This window comes from Chrysemys picta, chromosome 2, assembly GCF_011386835.1.
Source record: "Chrysemys picta bellii isolate R12L10 chromosome 2, ASM1138683v2, whole genome shotgun sequence".
Classification (NCBI taxonomy): domain Eukaryota; kingdom Metazoa; phylum Chordata; order Testudines; family Emydidae; genus Chrysemys; species Chrysemys picta.
In genome coordinates this window covers 92,744,454-92,764,214 of record NC_088792.1, presented here as the reverse complement: position 1 = coordinate 92,764,214, position 19,761 = coordinate 92,744,454, and the positions used below count along the sequence as shown (strand labels likewise).

At 43.1% G+C, this 19,761-nt stretch overlaps 1 protein-coding gene across 9 annotated transcripts in view; it reads left to right on the top strand.

Moving 5' to 3' along the window:
* Positions 1 to 19,761, top strand: part of TBX20 (T-box transcription factor 20) — a 188,712-nt gene that overhangs the window by 118,413 nt on the left and 50,538 nt on the right. For all 9 annotated transcript variants that reach the window (XM_065583768.1, XM_065583765.1, XM_065583767.1 and 6 more), the window contains 3 exons: positions 7,183 to 7,274; positions 11,531 to 11,630; positions 15,484 to 15,561. In XM_065583768.1, the coding sequence (XP_065439840.1) occupies positions 7,183 to 7,274; positions 11,531 to 11,630; positions 15,484 to 15,561 (270 nt within the window). The remainder of the gene's footprint in view (positions 1 to 7,182; positions 7,275 to 11,530; positions 11,631 to 15,483; positions 15,562 to 19,761) is intronic.

Sequence of the window (19,761 nt, the reverse complement as noted above, 5' to 3'; positions counted from 1 at the left end):
TTTCAGTTTTCATTTCCCATATACCTATGTGTGGATAAACTCTTAATAGAAATCCCCTACTTTAAACTCCTTCATAACTAAATAGCAATCTCAGTAACTAATATTGTGCACTGATGTCATTTCTCTTTCAGCTCACTTTTTTTTTAATGAGGGAAAGTAGAACATATAAGAAATGTTGGAACCTAGAAACATGAATACTAGTTAGTCATTTCTTATTTTCTGAGGCTGGCTTAGCATTCTTGGTTAGTTTGTTCTACTAATGCCCTTAAACTGAATTTAGATCAGTAGCATTCTTACTGCCTAATAATATAATCCAAGCAAGTTTATTTGAATATAATTTTGAGAGCTTTCCATAAAAGTGTAGTCGGTGGTTTTTATTTGAATAATATTCTTCTGGCTTCCCTTTTCTCCCTCTTAAATACAAAGGAGATGGTATTGGAAGTGGGTTGTGGAGAAACGTAGCCTGATGTATGTGTCAGGTTGAGATTTTAATTGCACAAAAATCAGGAAATTAAAAACTGATTTCCATCTCCACCTAAGAAGTAAATTCAGAAGACAATACTATGTGTGAAATCCCTAGCCCCAGTGAAGTCCGTGGGAAAATTCCCATTGACTTTTCAGGGGCCAGGATTTCAAACTATGTTTGCATAGTTATTGTTGCTGTAAGAACGAAAATTGTAGCTTTGAATACCATCACTGGTGCTATTAAAATGTGTCCCTAATGTTGCATTAACTTTCTTGTGCCGAACATAGAGTTGTTTGATGTATATTCATACGGTTGTATTATTCTATATGGCATTTAGACCACCTTTTCAAAGGTATTTAGGTGCCTAAAGATGCAGGTAGGCACCCGGTAGAATTTTCAAAAGCGTGTGAGTAGGTGAGGTGCCTCACCAGCATAGGTGTTTCACTGAGAACCTGCATCTTTAGGTGCCTTAACATCTTGGAAATGTGGCTTGAACCCTCTGGTCAGTAGAGATTTCGTAAATAAATGTGTTCATTCTGATGTCTAGAATATTTATTTCTCCTATTTAAAAAACTGCACCTTTTCAATCTCGAGGTGCATGTAGAAACCTCTAAAAATCACACTATCACTGACACAATGAGAGTTTGTTTGACAATCACCACTGTTGCCCATCAGTATCCTTCCAGATATCTCCTCTAACAATCCCTCATAATTTTACAAAACACAATATATCTTTCTTCAGAAACACACAAATGGAGCAAGTTTTCTTTATACAATATCATTTTAGTTATCTGAAAGTCAGGAAGGGTACATAGTGAATACATAATAGATAATTCAGGGTTCAGATAGCCACAGCTGAACGTATTTTCTGTCAGTATACTAATGATTAGTCTACTATGGTCTGTCAGGCAACATATCATTTAGAAACTGTGTACGTTTCTAAATGATATGCAGAAAAATAATGCTAAGCTTTTGGAAAAAGCTTTATTCCTTTAGAAAAAGATTTGTTTAATCCAAAATATCTGATGTTTTTTTTCTACCACTATTGTCATCTCTCTTGTGTTTTGAAAGAATAAATGATTTTAAGTGCCCTTTGGCTATGATTCTGGTTTTTTACTTAGAAACATGTGGTGTTCTTCGAGTGATTGTACGTGTGCATTCCACTGTAGGTGTTTGCGCACCCTGAGCACAGTCACCAGAGATTTTTTTCCCCTCAGTGGTACCCATTGGGGCAGCTCAAGTGTCGTCTGGTGCTGTGCACACATAGAGCTTGTATAAAGCGCCCAGCTGGCCTTGTGCCCCCTCAGATCCTTCTTACTGCCCATGACAGTCGCTGGAATTATTCTTGCTTCAGCAAGCTTTCTCAGGGTCTTCCTTTTCCTATAATTGTATATAGTTGTAAATAGTCAGTTTTTAGTCAATTTAGTATAGTTTGTGTCAGGGTCAGTTAGTTAGCGGAGTTTGGTCCGTTACCTGGTGCCGAGGCATATCTGGTCACTGGGCTTCAAGCCCTGTGCCTCCTGCAACAATGCTATGTCTCCAAGTGACTCATACACTAGTTGCCTGAAGTGCTGGGGAGAGGCTCACGTCAGGGACTGCTGCCAGATCTGCAGGGACTTTAAGGCTTGGTCTACACTAAACCCCCAAATCGAACTAAGGTACGCAACTTCAGCTACGTGAATAACGTAGCTGAAGTCGACGTACCTTAGTTCGAACTTACCACGGTCCAGACCCGGCAGGCAGGCTCCCCCGTCGACTCCGCGTACTCCTCGCGGCGAGCAGGATTACCGGAGTCGACGGGGAGCACTTCTGAGTTCGATTTATCACGTCCAGACAAGACGCGATAAATCGAACCCAGAAGTTCGATTGCCTGCCGCCGAACCAGCGCGGTAAGTATAGACAAGCCCTAAGTCTCGCACGAAGAAGGACCAGGAGGCCAGGCTGAAGTTTTTACTCATGGAGGCGGTGTTGAGACCTTTCTCCAAGCTGAGCTGGTCAGATTTGGCACTGAGTACCTTTTGGAACCTGTGGGGGTTTCCCTCAATTAAGGGATCCTATTCAAGATGCTGCTATTTGATGGCCTCCAAAAGAAGAGCACCACCGCCCCATTGGGCAACATCCAATCCAGACTTGGGTACTGAACCCAGTGCTGGGTTTCAGGAACTGGTTCTGCAGAACCCTCTGATGTGGAAAGGGAGGAAGAGTGTCCTCAGCTGGTGCTGGCCTCCTCCTCCCCTGATGAGGCCGTGTCAGGAGTGGGCATGTCACCTCCCCAGGATGACTATAGGGCTCACCAAGAGGTAGTGAAGGAGTCCTCCCATAGTCTGGTTGACGTTTCAGTGGTGGCAGGCCCATCAAAAGTAGCCCTGCCTCTTAATGAGGCCATTATGGACCCTGTTAAAGCCCTGTGGCAGACTCCTGCTTCCCTTCCCCCCACATTAAAAAGAACTGAGCGGAAATACTTTGTGCCTGCCCATAGCTATGAGTTCTTGTACACTCATCTTAACCCTCCGCACCCAGCCCCCTGGTGGTATCTGCTGCCATTGGAAGAGAAAGGCAGGGTCATCAGGGTGCAACACCTATAGCAAAGGACCCCAAGAAATTGGATTTATTCGGTAAGAACGGTTTATTCTACTGGAGGGGGGTTGCAGTTTAGGATTGCAAACCAGCAGGCCTGCTGGGCAGATCTGACTTCAAGATGTGCAACACATCTTGAAGAACAACAGGTACGGAAGGTTAGAAATTGTTTTTTGCCTGGCTTACCTTTGTGTCTTGTTGTTCAGATTGAATCTAGTTGCCATATGGCTCCATCCTGAGTTGAAACTAGTTTTGCCTTTCCAGTTTACTCAGCTGAGCTTGGTAAAGGTCTTTGAATATGTTCAACTACATTTAATTGCATTAGAGCTTCTTTAACTACTTGATAATGGATGTCAGATGTTATTGAAACAGTCTTGTTTTTAAGATTAATTAAAAGCCCGAGATGCTAAATGGCTAATGCAATATCTTTCAAATGGAAGTTCAAAAATAATTATTCTCTGAAGATACCATTTGTGCAGGATTCTCACTTGTGTGGGACAGGCACAGCTTCTCAAGTTCTAAAAACATTTGATTCCTAAGGGTAGCAGACAGGTATAAATGTGCCGCACCCCACCATGGAAGTTAACCATTGTCCTCTGACTTTTCCAATTAGTTCCTTCTTCAGAGGTGCACACAGAAATTTTTCACATAGTTCATAAAACCAAACCCCTTTGTGGCTGCCTCATTCAGGCCTCCCCACCACCTTTCTCCTGGCCAGCTCCCCTATGTGGGCACTCCCCATATCTCCCTGTACTAGCAGGTCTTGAGGCTGTCGCTAGTGAGTCCTGTGGGCAGAGCAGAGGGGACACAGCCGCTGGAAGTGGGGCAAAGCTAAGGAGGCCCCTGGCGGGGGAGCCCTGATGCAGGAGCCAGCCCCATGGCTGTGGTGAGGAGAAGCAGTGCTGATTGCTCCACTGCCCACTCAGTTTTGGCCCTGAGGTCCGCCTGTCATGATAAAGAAGCCACGGGCCAAACCTCAGTGGCACTGCGACCCCCATGCACCAGGTTGCAATGGCACTCACTCAGTATTGGTCCGATCGTCCGCCTCCCTGTCATGACGGGCTGCAGGGCCAAATCCGAGAGGGCAGTGAGGCAGCCAACACTGCTCCTTCTTTCTGCTGCTGTAGGCCTGGCTTCTGTGCCAGGGCTCCCCGCTGGCACTTTGCCCAGCTGCACCTTCCAGCAGCCTGAGCCCTGGGTTCCCTGCCAATGGCATGCACCATGTGTAACATGCATACAGCTGTGGATGCCACTGTCCTTGACCACAGATTAACACTGTTACAGCTTCAACAAAATGCTAAAGGAGTTATGTGTGTGTGTGTATGGTGTCTGTGTGTTATATCAAATAACTGTTTGGCATAAAATAAAATATTAATGTGCTGCTTTGGGCTATCTTGAAAAAGAAACATTTACCTTACAGCGATATTACATTTCAAGCATAGGAAAATGGCACAACTCATGGTAAAGTCAATATAGCAATAAGGTAAATGCTCCCTTTTTTTGGTTGCTCATCCTATGTATCACTTTTTGCTTTTACTACTTTTTTACTTTTTTCTTTCTATATCTTGCAAGTTAGGTACATTTTAAGTGTGGCTGTACTCTGAAAAATAACTAAAAAATGAAAGCACTTAACAGTATATGTGCTTTTAACATAATATCCACTTACTTCACCAAAAAATAAGCGTTTATATGTTTGTGCTGTAGAGTCAATACAGCTGAGAGTGAGCGTGATTCACTTCCTGCTTGCTAATTCTTAAAAGAAGTGTTTACTAAGTTCCAGTTGATTACACCTGTTAAAAATCATTCGAAGACTAATGGGGTTATACAGATATTACCGAGGGTTTAATTTGAAGGTAATTTGGATGAACAGTTATGAATTGGGGAAATTAATTTGCTCTAAAGATCTTTTTATTACTTCGGTGATGCAAGAGTAAGAGAGAATCCAGGCTGACCCTGATCAGGAGTTGTTTGCATGGCTGACAGTTAAAATAAATAAAAAGGAGAGGGAAAAAAAATCTGTCAATTGAACACACTTGATTTGGAAATTAAGGACAAACATGGAGCAGCACAGTGTTGTGTTTAGTCACTATACTGAGTGGAACTGCACTTTAAAATGTTTTTCTTTTCTTCATATCTTCTTTTCAATAAACTGTTTTTATTTTCGAGTTTTGCCTCTGTTTTCAACAGCTTGTTCCTACCACTCCATCTGTGTGTGCTTCCTTTTTTCAGCTGATGTTTTAATATTTCATAATCATTTTCATTCCTTAAATCTGAATTTTTGTTCTCTTCCCTTGATTAAAGCACTTTCTCTGTTTAAATTCTCTACCTCTCTCCTGCCTCCTTTGTATAGCATCTGTCCCTTGAACTCTGTGACTTCCTGTCTTGCGTGTTAGTAGAGGACATCTAACAACTTAAATTTGTTCCTCCACATTCTGCCAAGTTTGAGCTGCCTTTGGGCTCGTACTCTGTTTCACTGTTTTCTCTGATATTGGGAATTGCTGCTGTGTGGGAGCACAGTACATAAAGCACTAATTGGCCTCTTAAGTATGATTGGAGAGTAACGTCAAATTTAGGGGGGAACTTAGGCCCCTGTTGGTTGCGATACACATACTCTTGCTGCAGGCTAAATGGTACCATACCTTATGCAGTCGAATCAGTTAGTGATCAAGACAGACATAGATGGGGGTAGAGAGAGAATATTGCTGATACGTAAGTCGACGTGAGAATAAAAGTCCATAGAAACCCTTTGATTCTACCAGCAGTTCCTCAGTAAACGTCTCGGTATTAGCAGAAGTCCACTAAAGACATTTCCCTTCCATTGCCACAGTAAATGTATATGAAGGAGAGATGTACTTTGTCTGTTCAAGATTACTTTTAAAAATGTTGGATGGGTAAATATGTACCTGATAGGTTTAATTACCAACAAACAGCTTTCTTCTAGCCTTGCTTGTATATTTCATGTTATTAAAAGGTTTTATATTTAGATACTGTATTGAATTTGTAGTACATCTTACAGCAGGTTTCTTTCAAACAAAATTTTCTAACACCGTTAAATTGCTAATGTATAAGAAGGAACATCTTTCAAAAGTTGAAGTAACATGAAGCCTCTTGTGTATAATTGCATTAATTTGACATGGAAAAATGCTGCAAAGAAATATTCAAATATATAAAGTTTTAGTTAACTCCCGGGTGGAATTGACTTTTGAAAACCAAGGATCTGATTTCTGCAAATCCTTGTGTAGGGCTGAGCCTAAAGGCTCAACCTAGCCCATGTGGGTGGCACAGCTACATGTTTTGCTACTCCAAAAGCATTCTGAGGAGAAATTGTGGTTCAATCACAATTGGTTTGCCTTCTAATCACTTGCTCTGCAGTGGGGGGAGTAATTTACAGCAGCTATGTAACAGGTACACTTAGTTTCAGCTGCTCAATGTTACTGGCTTGTGTGTTGGTGGGCAGAGCCAAGTTTCTGTACATTCCACACAGCTGTTGGGTGCACAGTCTCTGCTTTCTTCTCTCCATGCCTGAGCTACAGTGTGGGAGACTTAACGTAGGGATACAGGTGTGTTGGCTTATGCCTCTCACCCTGCTCCCTACACTCTTTTATGTGTAGCTATATTAGCTAGTCGCAGTCTTGCTGTTTGAGTAGTCCTTATTCACATCCATAATTAATTGATTTCAGCAAAGACTGTTTTTGTAAATAAGAGATTGCAAGATATGGCCATAAGTGGAGGTGAGGAGAACCTGTGCTACTTTGGCATCTTTGTTCTTGGTGGACAAAACTGCTCCTAAGCTGTCAGATTTCTGGTTTTGCAAGAGTAAGATATCGTTCCCACTGTAGTTCTCTCATATCAAGAGAAGGAGCCAGTAGTAGTGGTTAAACCCTCCCCGCCCTCAACTATTAAAGCCCCAAAACTGTATCTTCACTCAAGCATGCATGCTCCTTCCTTCCATCTCTTGTATCTTGTCTTATGACGCACTATTTTGTTGACTTATGATTGAGTCTTCATCTAGTTTGTTTTTGTACCATTTCAGTTTCCGTAGTTGATAATTTTAAATCATAAATTCATTGCTTTGCGGGGGGGAGGGGAATGAAAATGTAGCAAAATATACTATGAACTAATTCAGTTCTTATTTTCAGTGCACGCGTGTGATGTGGACTCCACCCCTTCGTGAAAGTTTCTCATACCCATTCCTTGTGCTTCAGATGTTGCTTTTGACCTACATTCTCAGGTAGCGTCCAATTTATGTGTGGTTATTAAGAGTGAAGAGTTTAAAAAACAGAATCCCTGAGACAGTGCATTTATTTAGAGGCTATGGTCTTGTACATACTAGTTTTTTTTCCCTTCAGACATTACCCATTATTGCTAACACCAAAGGGTCTCCACAACTGGTAGTAATAGTGATACTAGTGGTTTAGGCTAGGCTCCCATTATCACAACATTTTTAACACTGGGCTAGTGGAGCTACATTGGTGTTAGTAACACTGGTAATGAAATAAACTCCTAGTTTAGACACAGCCTTACTGTACAAACCAGAAATCATATATATGATTCTTTGAGTGTTTGCCCTTGTCATTCCATCCTAGATGTGTGGGCACCAGTGCACCAGAGTTGGTTAACGTTTTCCCACAGCAATACCCTTTGGGGATGGCTCATGAGCCCTACGTATGCTTTTGCTAATTGCCAAGAGCATAAGGGGGGGGGCAGAGCTGCCCCGGCCCCTCCTTCTCTGCCCGTTATCAGTAGTCATAACACGTCTGAATGCCTCACACTTCCCCTTTGTGCTTTAGAGACCTAAATTTCAGAACAAGTTACTGGATAAAGTGAACAAGGAATTTAAGGTTTTTATAAGCGAGGGTTGTTTGCTCACTCGTCTCCAGAGGCTGTTCTAGATGAAACCGACTCAGCAACTCGTGACAGCTATCACTATGCACCTTGTTTCATGGAACCAGGTATCGAGTGTACCAGCTGAATTCCCACACCCTCTGAAGGTTCAGATTTGTTTTGGGGCAAAACGCAGGATGACTGAGTCGACAATGTGACGTGGCGGTGAAAAAAGCCAATGCTGTCTTGGGATGCATTAGGCGAGGTATATCTAGTAGGGATAAGGAGGTCCTGCTTCCGTTGTACAAGGCGCTGGTGAGACCTCAGTTGGAGGACTGTGTGCAGTTCTGGTCTCCCATGTTTAAAAAAGATGAACTCAAACTGGAACGGGTGCAGAGAAGGGCCACTAGGATGATCAGAGGAATGGAAAACCTGTCGTATGAAAGGAGACTAGAGGAGCTTGGGTTGTTTAGTCTGACAAAGCGAAGGCTGAGAGGGGATATGATTGCTATCTTTAAATATATTAGAGGGATTAATACAAGGGAGGGAGAAGAATTATTCCAGCTTAGTACTAACGTGGATACAAGAACAAATGGATATAAACTGGCTGTGGGGAAGTTCAGGCTTGAAATTAGACGAAGGTTTCTGACCGTCAGAGGGGTGAAATATTGGAACGGCCTTCCGAGGGAAACGGTGGGGGCGAGGGACCTGTCTGGTTTTAAGATTAAGTTAGATAAGTTTATGGAGGGAATGGTTTAATGGTAAAACATAGTAGTCAAGGAAAACCAAGCAATGGTAGGTAAATAGTATAATGGCTAACAGGGGTCAGGATGGAGACTCTTGCCTATATGCTCGGGGTCTTACTGATCACCATATTTGGGGTCGGGAAGGAATTTTCCTCCAGGGCAGATTGGCTGAGCCTCTGGAGGTTTTTCGCCTTCCTCCGCAGCATGGGGCAGGGATCTCTAGCAGGAGGGTCTCTGCCCATTGAGGTCACTAATAACAGGATTGGGGACTTCAGAAGCAGAGTCCAGGGAAGGGGTAGGGACGGTTTTATGGCTTGCAGCATGCAGGGGGTCAGACCAGATGATCATAATGGTCCCTTCTGACCTTAAAGTCTATGAGTCTATGAGAGGAAGCTCTGAACACTCAAAAGATTCCAGGATAACCTAAAATCAATGAATATTTATATCCCTGCTATAATAAAGAAGCAGTTTTGGCCTCAGGCCCAGCAGAGGTATCTGTACTATCCAGTGAGACAGCCCAAAAGCTCTAGAAGGCATCCTAGGTATCAAAAGAAGAGACCACCTTCTCCACCTCCTTCAACTTCTGCGTCCTTGAGACAACTTTAAACTTCCAAGCAGTCTTTTTGATTCTTTGGTCCAGGGCAGCAAACCACCCCAGAGATCTTCTCTCCCTTTGGCAATAGGTTGTCCCACTTCCTAAATGCCTGAACCCACATTACATCAGATACTCTAAGCATGCTGGAACTGGGATTTACCCTGAAATTCATGTATATTCCCCCTTCCCTGACCCTTTTCACAGACAGCTCTCACAAGGTTATACTAATTCAGGAAGTGCAGACTCTGGTGCAGTTAGGGACCGTAAAGGAAGTGCCTCCTCAATATAACGGAGGAAGGGATTTTATTCCTGATATGTGCTTATTCTGAAGTCCAAAGGAGGCTTCATTATGAAATCCATTGCCCAACAAAAGAGTGCAGGGCCAAGACACAGCCCTCCATGACAACAGATACTGATTTAAAATGTGCTAACATCCGATTCTCCAGATGTACATGGGCAATGGTTCCATTATGCAGCTTGCTAATGAAGTCCAGCAGAGGGTTGGGACACCTACGCCCTTTAAGGCCTTCTATAGTGCGACTTGGTCAGCTGAATCAAGTGCGTCCATAAGGTCGACATATGCTACGTGCAGGGGGTTTTGAACTCATGGTGTATCTCTGACAACAAGCTGAAGGCTGGTGGCATCTAATGTGGAACTGTTCCTCGTAAGGTCTGATTGTTGGGGGCAACACTGAGCAGGGGCTCCAAACGTGCCAGCAGAACATTTGCAAACACCTTCCCTGGCATGGACAATAAGGTGATCGGCCTGTAGCTCTTACATTCACTGCTCAGTCCCTTGCCCTTATAAAGTGAGATCACAGTACCGTCCTTCCAGCTGGTTGGCAAGGTTCCAGTTCTCCACAACAGATGAAAGATGGCCAGAAGATGGCTCTTCCATGAAACTTTAATTGGTTGTCCCTGTGACTCAGACAGAAATCCATGGGGGCATTTTGAAACTTCGATGCTTTTTCAATATGAAATATTTATTTGATCACTGAGGTAATTGAAAAATGGAGTCAGAGGACACCATGAGTCAGTGCAAATTCAGGTGAAAGTATTAGAATGTGTCAACTAGATACAGTTATTGCCTCACCTGCCTCGTAGCCTCATATATAATTTCATCCCCAATTGTCGTCTTGTGGAGGAGTGGAAGCATGGCAGCCATTCTTGGGCTACAGGGCTCTGCACTCAGGCGTCATTGGCATCACAAAGGGGCATGTCTGTTGGAGAAGGAGTAGAAAACTTTCCTGCTGACTTGCAGCACTATGGGAAAACGGGAAACCATCCAAGAGGCTCAAGAACTTCCAAGGAAGGACATGTAGGTCAATTTACACAAGTGATTATAACTATAATCCTCCTAATATATGAAATTAAAGATTTTTTGTGACATTAGACCCCAATGTAAAGTCTGGCTGCAGCTGAGTTATCTAGTTTATTTCCTGTCTTCTAGCAGATGGAACAGTTTAGTCTGAATGAGCTGGGCCTTCATCTCTTTTTGCATTATGTCCCATGGAAGCTTCTTCATTTATGGAACTGATTGTCTTTCCTTAGAAGCCTTTGAACCTCATAGGTGGCTGCCTCAGTTTTCCCAGACTGTTACATTTTGGCAAGAAAGTTTCTACTCCTTTTCCCATAGACATTCCTTTTTATGATGCCAGTGACCCTTGAGGACAGAGCCCTATATAGTCCCAAATAATTGCCATATTTTCATTCCCCATAGGTAGGTAGACAAGTGGAGATTAAATAATGATATATGGTGAGGTCAAATTCTGAACTCTTGTCAGCTAATACCATTGATATATCCCCTGTACTAGAAATATTGCACTGTACTAGAAATATTGCACAAAATATTTGTCTGTGTCACTTGAGTAATGCATCATTCTGGCTGTCATGTCATCAATGAGAATGAGGCAGTCTGGGCATCTTTAGAGAAATCTGAAGAGTTGGAACACTTCATAAAGCCTGAAAGGAATTCTAAACTAAATGTTACAGTTTTTGAGATGAATGTTCATCATGGCTTGCTTAGTGGGGCCACTTAGCACTTTTTTTGTTTACTTCAACTTCTACTTTTATTTCAAAAGGTGAGCTATGAAATAACAAGGGTCAGAATTAATTATTTTAATCTTATATTATATATTCTTATGGAAATTAATACAAAAGTTACTTAAACTGTTTTGTTCACAGTTGTCAATTTATATTGCAAGTCCAATTACAAGGCAATTTTTAATTTTTTGATACTATTCTCTGATGCTCTTTGGATGAAATACAAAGGCCTATTATAGTTTGACTTACTGGTATCTGTTTTATTTCTTTTTTCCTAAGGACTCCGAATATTAATAGAGGAACCTTGATTGCACTGTGTGTTTCTAATGTCTTTTTCATGCTTCCCTGGCAGTTTGCTCAGTTTGTCCTTCTGACACAAGTAAGACCATTTTTATTGAATATCACCAAAATATTCATGGATATATTAAACACACCTCTGTTCCTGTACACGGGACGATAGCATAGTGTGTATGTAGCTTCAGAATAATAAATTCAAGCTTTATAGTATTACACTATACACAGTATGTTTAGACAAGTGTGTCATTGCCAAACTTAGATTCAGGTAGAATCTTTAGCTTATTTAGATAAATTGACTGCTTTGTACAGTCAAGTGAATTCATAGGACTTCTGATGTGTTTTAGCTACCATTGTCATTCTGTAGCACAGTAACCAAAATTTGGGTTTATGTTCATTCTGAATATCTGTTTTCTAACCAGAGTCTAGAATGCAGCAGCCAGACTTCTCTTGCTCTCAGGTTCATATTGCACCATCACATTCACTGCTGTCCTAACATCTCCAAAGTTATTTCAAAATTGTCCCCTTCTTGTCCCACAATCTAAACTGTGGGGTTTTCTCTCCAAGGTGATGGAAAGTATACCAGAATGTTTGTCCTTATTTGAGCATAGACCTGCCCGTTTTGAGCCCTTCCCAGATTTCTCTGCCTCCAGAAATAGTCCAAATGTAGTTTTGCAAAACCATATATGAAAACAAATATTTTTGTGATACTAATAAAATATTTCAGTTACAAAATTTTGTAGGCATGGAAATTTACGTAATTTGCCTTTTAGTCCTAGAAATGCATGTATTAGGAAAAAACCCTCCATCGTTAGAACCAGAAAGTGAAATGAACATATTTAGTTTCACTGCCCAAATTGTTTGAAGGGTAAAAAAGTAAAAATAGAGTACAATTAACTTATTAAAATTAAAAAAATATGTTAATAAACTAAGATGATTAATACAAATAGGGAACTATTTTAAAATGTCTTGGAATTTTTTTATGTTTAACATATAATATTCCAGCATGAATTTTACATGGATAGTGTTGACTTTTGGTGTACCTATTGCTACCAGGTACAGTAATTACTGTCTGAGAGCAGCAAAAAGCTCATCTGATTTAAGTACTCCAGAGGGAACTTTATGCCAAAAAAAAAAAAAATTCTGTGCACAATATATTTTAGAACTCTGCAAATTTTATTTGTCAAGAAATAAATGTGGAGGCTCCAACATGGCAGTGGGGAGCACAGGCCACTGCCTGGATGGAAGTGGGAGATCACCCTGGACCCCTCCCTTCCTCCCCACAGGACAGGGACTCAGTGGTGAGGGTGCACCTGACCCTGATGCAGCGCAAGGGCCAGGACTATCTCAGAAACACCCCAGGGTCCTGCCCCTCTGCGCCAGGCACTCCAGGGGTGGGCAGGCTGGCTCAGCCCGCCAGGATACAAGTGTGGCGGGGCTTAGTGTGGGGGGACCCAGGTGTGGGGTGAGAGAGTTCTGTGTGGGGCAGTCTGGGTGTGGGTGGCTCAATGGGGGATCTGGATGCACAGGAGCTTGTTGGGGGGTTTCAGGTGCAGGGGCAGTGGGATTCTGCAGGGGATCCAGGTGAAGGTGGTTGGGGCTCAGCAGGGGCCATCTGGGTGTGGTGGGATTGTGCTTGGCAGGGGTGGTTTAGGTGTGGGGGCTCAGCAAGAGGATCTGGGTGCTGGGGGAGTGGGGCTCATTGGGGTGGGAGTCCGGATGGGGGGGGGCTCATTAGGGTGGTCCAGGTGCAGGAGGGGTGGGGCTCGATGGGATGGGGGTTTGATGGGCCTGCTTAATGGGGGAGCTCCAGTGCTGCTGCTGAGGGAATGCTGCATGACGGGCACCCCCCTCTTTTCCCTCCCCCCCATGTCCTATCCCTTTCCCCTCCCTCTCCCCACTATCCCTCTCCCACCACTCCACCATCCTCCTTCCTTCCCCACTGCCTATTTCCAGCCCCTTTCTCCCATTTCTCCTGCCCCAACCTACCCCTCTTGCCCTGTCCCACTGTGGGCACTCACCATTGTACAGAAAACAAGATGGCTCCCAGCATGCAGAAGGGGAGCCTGACCGGCACTACAACTCAGGAGATGGCATCCAGCTGCAGAGTCAGCTAGCCGAAGTGGAATCTTCCTTCATCTGGGCAGTTCGGTGCTTACAGAAATGGGGAGTGGGGGCAGTGGCATGTTCCCCCGCATACCCCCATGCCCTGCATCTGAGGGGGCTATGCCCCCCAAACTATGCCCATGGGTGTCCTGACCCCTTTGGAGATTTACCTCTCTGCCAGCTGCTCTGGGCACTGGAAACCAGGCTGGCATGTGACCGTTCTTGTGGCTTCCCTTTGCCTCTCCGTCATTTTCTGCAGGGAAGCAAAGAAATCTGTGGGGGGCATGAATTCTGCGCATATGCAGTGGCACAGACTTCCCCCAGGAACATATAATGTAGTTTAAAAGAGTCTGTTAAATATATCTCTAGGCAGCACATACTCATCTTTATGCATTTCAATTAGAGAAAAATGTAAGCCCAGAAGTGCTAATTAGCACACTTTTTAAAAAAAGTTCTGTAATCAGGGCTTTTAGGAATTTTTCAGTCAATAGAAGGTAGATTAGGAAAAGGTAAGGGCTTAGATTTCACAACACAAAGCATTGGTTATCATATCTAGCTTCCCCACTGAAAAATGACTCTTTATGTGTAGCTTCTTGGAGCAAGTGCTCTGATTACCTGATTCAAAGAGTTGCTGCAATCACTGACCTCATTCTTAAAAATAAATCAATAAATATGGGGACATGGTGAATTAATTACTAGCCCATGTCAGGTTTTTTGTTTTAAACTGTGTGACTTTTAATGCATTCTGGACTCTTCAGGTAATTGTCCCTTTTGGAAGCAGAAGTCTTGCTCCCTATTTGGGTCAGCAGAAAACAAGCTGCTGCGTTAAATATCATCCTGAAGAAGTTGGGGTTAGAATGAGAGGCATAGAAAAAGCACTCATACCTTCCTAAGCATCTCCTATCCTGAGCTAGTGTGCAAAACACCCATGACTCTTAAATTAAAAACTAGGAAATCAATGAATAACTGGATAAAAGGATAATGTGGAGAAATAATTGGCAGAATTATTCCCGAGGCTCTCCCCCACAAGTATTTGTGTCCTCAGTGTTTTTTTTTTTTTTTTTTTTTTGAGGTGCAAGGATGCCCTTCTCTCTTTCCTCTCCTTGTCAACCCAAGGTGCCTGGAATACAGGAGTTTCTCTTCTCTCCCATCTACTTTGGGCTGCTGTATTTTGAAGTAGCAGGTGTTGCTTTTGAACAAAACAATCTGGGCAGGGGTGGATGGTCTCCTAACCACAAAGAAGAAAATTAGTTGCAGGTGGCCACCAAAAATGTAAACTACAGAAACATGTTTATTTTAAAAATGTTTGATAAAATGACCCTCATTTTTCAGAAAATCAAGGCAGAGACAGCAGGGGGTGCTCTGCTGGTTAACACAGTGGACTGGAACTTTGGAGAGCTGTTTGGTTCCTAGCATCACCATAAACGTCATGCATGACCTTGGGCAGTCACTTAATTTCTATGCCTCATTTTCCTCATCAGTAAAGTGGAGATAATATTTCCTGATTTTTAGGCTAATAATGAATGCTCTTTTATCTGAAAATGGGAGGTACTATCTAAGAGCAAATTATTAATACAAGTGGGGGTCATTAACATGAGTAAAGCAACTTCTTTTATTTTAAATCTTATTCTTGAAATGTTTAAATGTTATCTTATATTCTTTGGGTGTTATACACAGCTCCACCTTCTTTCAAAATAAGCCATTGCAAAAATTCATAAGCCTTTAGCCATTAAAAGGAGCTACAGATGCTTGTGGGTTATTGCTGAATAATGTATTTATGCTGTATGACTGTATCATTTTCAATTAGTTTAATCTTCTCTTTTTAATTCCAGATAGCGTCGTTATTTGCTGTGTATGTTGTGGGTTACATTGACTCTCTCAAGTTACAGAAGATACTTTGTGCACATATGGTAATACTTCCTTTTAAAAAAATAAACTAGTCAAACCAGCTAGTGAAGAGAAGCTAGTTTTAGATATTTTGATTAGTTGCGTAGTGAGTGTAAAGAGTTACTGTAAGACTAAGAGTGAAGGGAAAAAAGGAATAGAACCCTGTCCATACACAGATCTTGAGATGCACAAAAATAACTTTTTAAAATAGAACACTATTATCTGCCTTTACTAATTGTGTATTGGGAAAAAAAGAAAAATGTACCGGTTTTAAAAGAATACTGTCAAACTTGGTAGACCAACATTTTCATCTGTCGTAGAAGTCGATATTTTCCAAATGTCTTGCTAATAAATAAATCTTTTTATGATTTAGACAAATATGTAAACGTAAACCAAGTATTTTAATATCCTAAATCATTAACAGTGCACAGACTTGTTTTCCCTTTAATGAAAGAGCTACGTTCACTTCTGCTACAATATCATGGCCAGTTCAAAGCTGTTAATTGGAACAGCTCATGAACAGGGCCGGACTAATGTGGGGCTTCATGGACTGCAGCCCAGCGCCTCTGACTAAGGGGGCCCCGCAAAAATAAATCCATAATTATATACAATTCAGTGGTCACCAACCCGCCGATTGCCATCGACTGGCTGATCCTGGAGCCTCTGCCAGTTGATCGTGATCTCCGAGCCACTAAAAGTCCTGTGACGCAGCAGGGCTCAGGCAGGCTGCCTGCATGCCTTGGCCCCACGCCGCTCCCGGAAGTGGCCAGCTGCTGGCACGTCTCTGCAGCCGCTGGTGGCGGGGTGGGGAGGAGGCTCTGCGCACTGCCCCTGCCCCCAGCACTGTCCCCGTAGCTGCCATAGGCAGGGGTGGCGCTTGCAGGTGCGTGTAGCGCACAGAGACATACTGTCGCCCCCAGGGGCACGCAGAGACGTGCCCGCAGCCGGCCACTTCCAGGAGCAGCATGGGGTATGGCAGGCAGGCAGCCTGCCTGAGCCCTGCTGCGCTGCCGGCCTGGAGCAGCCTGTGGTAAGCGCCTCCCGGCCGGAGCCTGCACCTCACACCCCCTCCTGCATCCCAACTCCTTCCCAGACCGTGCACTCCCTCCTGAACCCCAACCCCCTGCCCCAGATCAAAATCCGCTCCTGCACCAAATTCCCTCCCAGAGCCCGCACCCCTCATCCTCTCCTGCACCCCAAAACTCTGCCCCAGCCTGGAGCCCCCTTCTGCACCCAAAATCCCTCCCAGAAAGAAACTAATATAACAGCTGTTCTAAGATAATAAGTAGGCTATTTTGAAGTAACTTAACTATATTGTACATGTTTTAAGACTGACATGTATCCATAGAATGGCTTTGCTAATTAAAAGGCAAGTTTAGTATAGCGTTAATACCCTCAATGCCATAATTGTGATCATTTTGTTTTAAATTAGGAAAAAGACTTATATACAGGGGCCCCAGAGAATCTAATAGCCTCAGGCTCACAGGAGAGTCAATCCAGCCCTGCTCATGAAGATGACGTATCCATATGACAGCCCCAAAAATGTTCTGGTACATACTTCAAAATAAGAAATGAGAAAATATTTTATGATTAAATTAGTCTTGAGCAAAATTTCAGGATGTTTTAGCTTGAGAGAAACATGAAGGTAGGAGGTGATAGTCCTTCGCTTTTTTTCCTGACCACTTCCTGGTGGTTCCAAAGCATATAAGTAAATTACCTGCAAGTTTAATTTATTAGTTCTTATATTTGCTCCAGATGCCAGGTCACTCACTGCCAGGCCTCCCGCTAACCTCCCAGGCCGCCCTGGACCCTGCCTCCCCCTGAAGCGCAGGGCCCCCCAAAGCGTGGGGTATCGGACGGTTGCCCCGGTCCATCCTATGGACAGGACGGCTCTGCTTGGACGTGTTCTGGGCACCACCAAAAATTATACAAACCTGGCGCCCATAGATACTGGTTATGCATTTACAGGTTTCTGTATTTGTGTATTTTGAGAAACATTGCTACTACATTACTTTCTGGATTTTTCCATGGTGTTCAGGCTCTTCCCGAAGAGTCTAATTGCTGTAATACACTTCATTGTCTGGGTATACCAAAAGAAAGACATGAGACACTTGTTATGGATTTTAATCAGGCCTCAATTTTATTATGTAGTGGTTTGGGACTACCAGGCAGATAAAGTGTACAGTGCAGGCAAATCCATATTTATTCAAATCCACCAGCCCCCCTTCATTTTCCATCCAGGTCCCTCCAGCCAACACTTGCTTAGACCTTACTATGCACCCCCCTCATAGGAGGGTTAAGGTGGCTATCAGACCAGGGGAGGAGGGGTTGGCTCCCTGCCGTACGAATCATAGGAGTCCCCAACCCTCCTCCCCCGTTCTGTTCCTTTACCCGTCACCTCCCTTATGAGTACTTTACCAGACCATTTATCTGGTCACTGGATGTCTTCCCTATGGATATCTGCACTGGACATCCACCCCACACTTACAAAATAAGTTGCAACATATACCCTATCACCTCTTCTTCTTACCAGAAAAGGTCATCCCTGACACCCACTTGTGGGGAAGGCAAAAAAACCTCGCTCCACTGAAGCCAATCTGGTGGTGCAGGAAAAATTCCTTCCCAGCCCTCCTTAAAAAGGAGTGACTAGCACAATGCCCACAGCAGGTCCTAACCCAACCTGATATTTGCCTGCACTAGGGGAGGGAGGGTGGGTGCTGTCTTGCTTGCTGCATGGAAAAAAGGGGCTTCCCACGCCAGGGCTTGCACCTTCCAACCTCACATTCCTAGGGGGGTGAGTCAGTGCCGCAAAACTGATCACTGTTCACCTTTTGCAGAAGTCTCTAACCTCACTCTCCCTTCCCTCCAGCCATAAAGCACAGCTGCCCTCCCTCGGCAAGCCCAGCCAACATTTGCTTTAAGTGCGGTGCAGTCATTAGGATTTAAGAAATGCCCTGTTATGCATTCTTGAACAATATTCTGGTTAGGAAGAGATTATTGAGAATCCAAAGATCTATAGCTTACCTACTAGAAGAAACAACTTAATATAGGTTTATGATTATCTTTCCCCCATTGGTTCTTTCTGTCCTTCTCTTACATACCTCATCTTGAATTCTTTTCTCTCTTCCCAGCAATTGATTCTCAATCGCCATCTTCCACTTATCCCCATTCCAATGTGTTATAGTGCCTCCCCTATCCCTTCTATGGCTTTAATGGTTTACTTTGTTACATCATCCAGTGGATTTTAATTTATTCTTACAGATTTTTCCCTTGCTGATTATGGTCTCTCACAGTGGGTTCAACTGATTCTTAAAGAGTCAGTCTCCTCATGGATTCTGTCCTTCTAATGGATTCTGGAAGCACATCCCCTATTCAATATCGGCTGCTATAGCTTCTGAGACATTGGCTGGGCCTGTGAATCCATGAATTTTTCTAAAATCCAGAATAATTCTTGCCAGAACAGCATAGTTGGCAGCTACAGCTGTATTAAAAGAAAAAGTGGAGAAAACTCTGATATGGTTAAGTATGCCTATGACCAAAGAAAATGCTGCATCAAATTTTTGGTTTACCAGTTTTGATAGTATTATTTATTTGAAATTTATAGCTTTCTGTATGGCAGAAATATGAAGTTGTTCTTTGAGTGTCCCTCTGGGTGCTTCAATTCAGATGCACATTCACCCTATGCCTTTGATCAGAGATTTTTGGTAGTGTTGCCTATCTGGCCTGCTCATGCGCCCTACACATATTCCTGGCCCATACCCAAGCTGTATAGGGCTTTGTGGGCAAACAGCCTTCCGTTCCTTCTAGTGGTGCTGGAATTAGGGGTGCTGCCACACCCCCTGTTTGAAGTAGTAATAAACACCAAATACATTCCATCAGCAGCACCCCCACTATAAAAATTGTTCCAGCATGCTTGGTTCCTTCTCAACTGCCTTCGGTCAGAATTGGAATTTAGTGTGTGCCTGTTTTCTATTTAGAGTTATTATAGTATGTAGTTTAGTACTTTATAGTTATTGGAACTGTTCTTATTTTCTTTTTCCCCTCCAAAAAAAATTTTTTTCTCGTTCTGAGGAGTCCAAATTTTTTTCTTGAATATGGGATAATGGGCTACATGCGTTTTAAAAGGAGCCTCTCCTTTTGAGGAGCCATTCCTGTCAGTGAGGAATTTTTCCCCTAAATTGAGAATGGGAATTGGACTCTCAAGTCTCCAACAAAATAGTCTT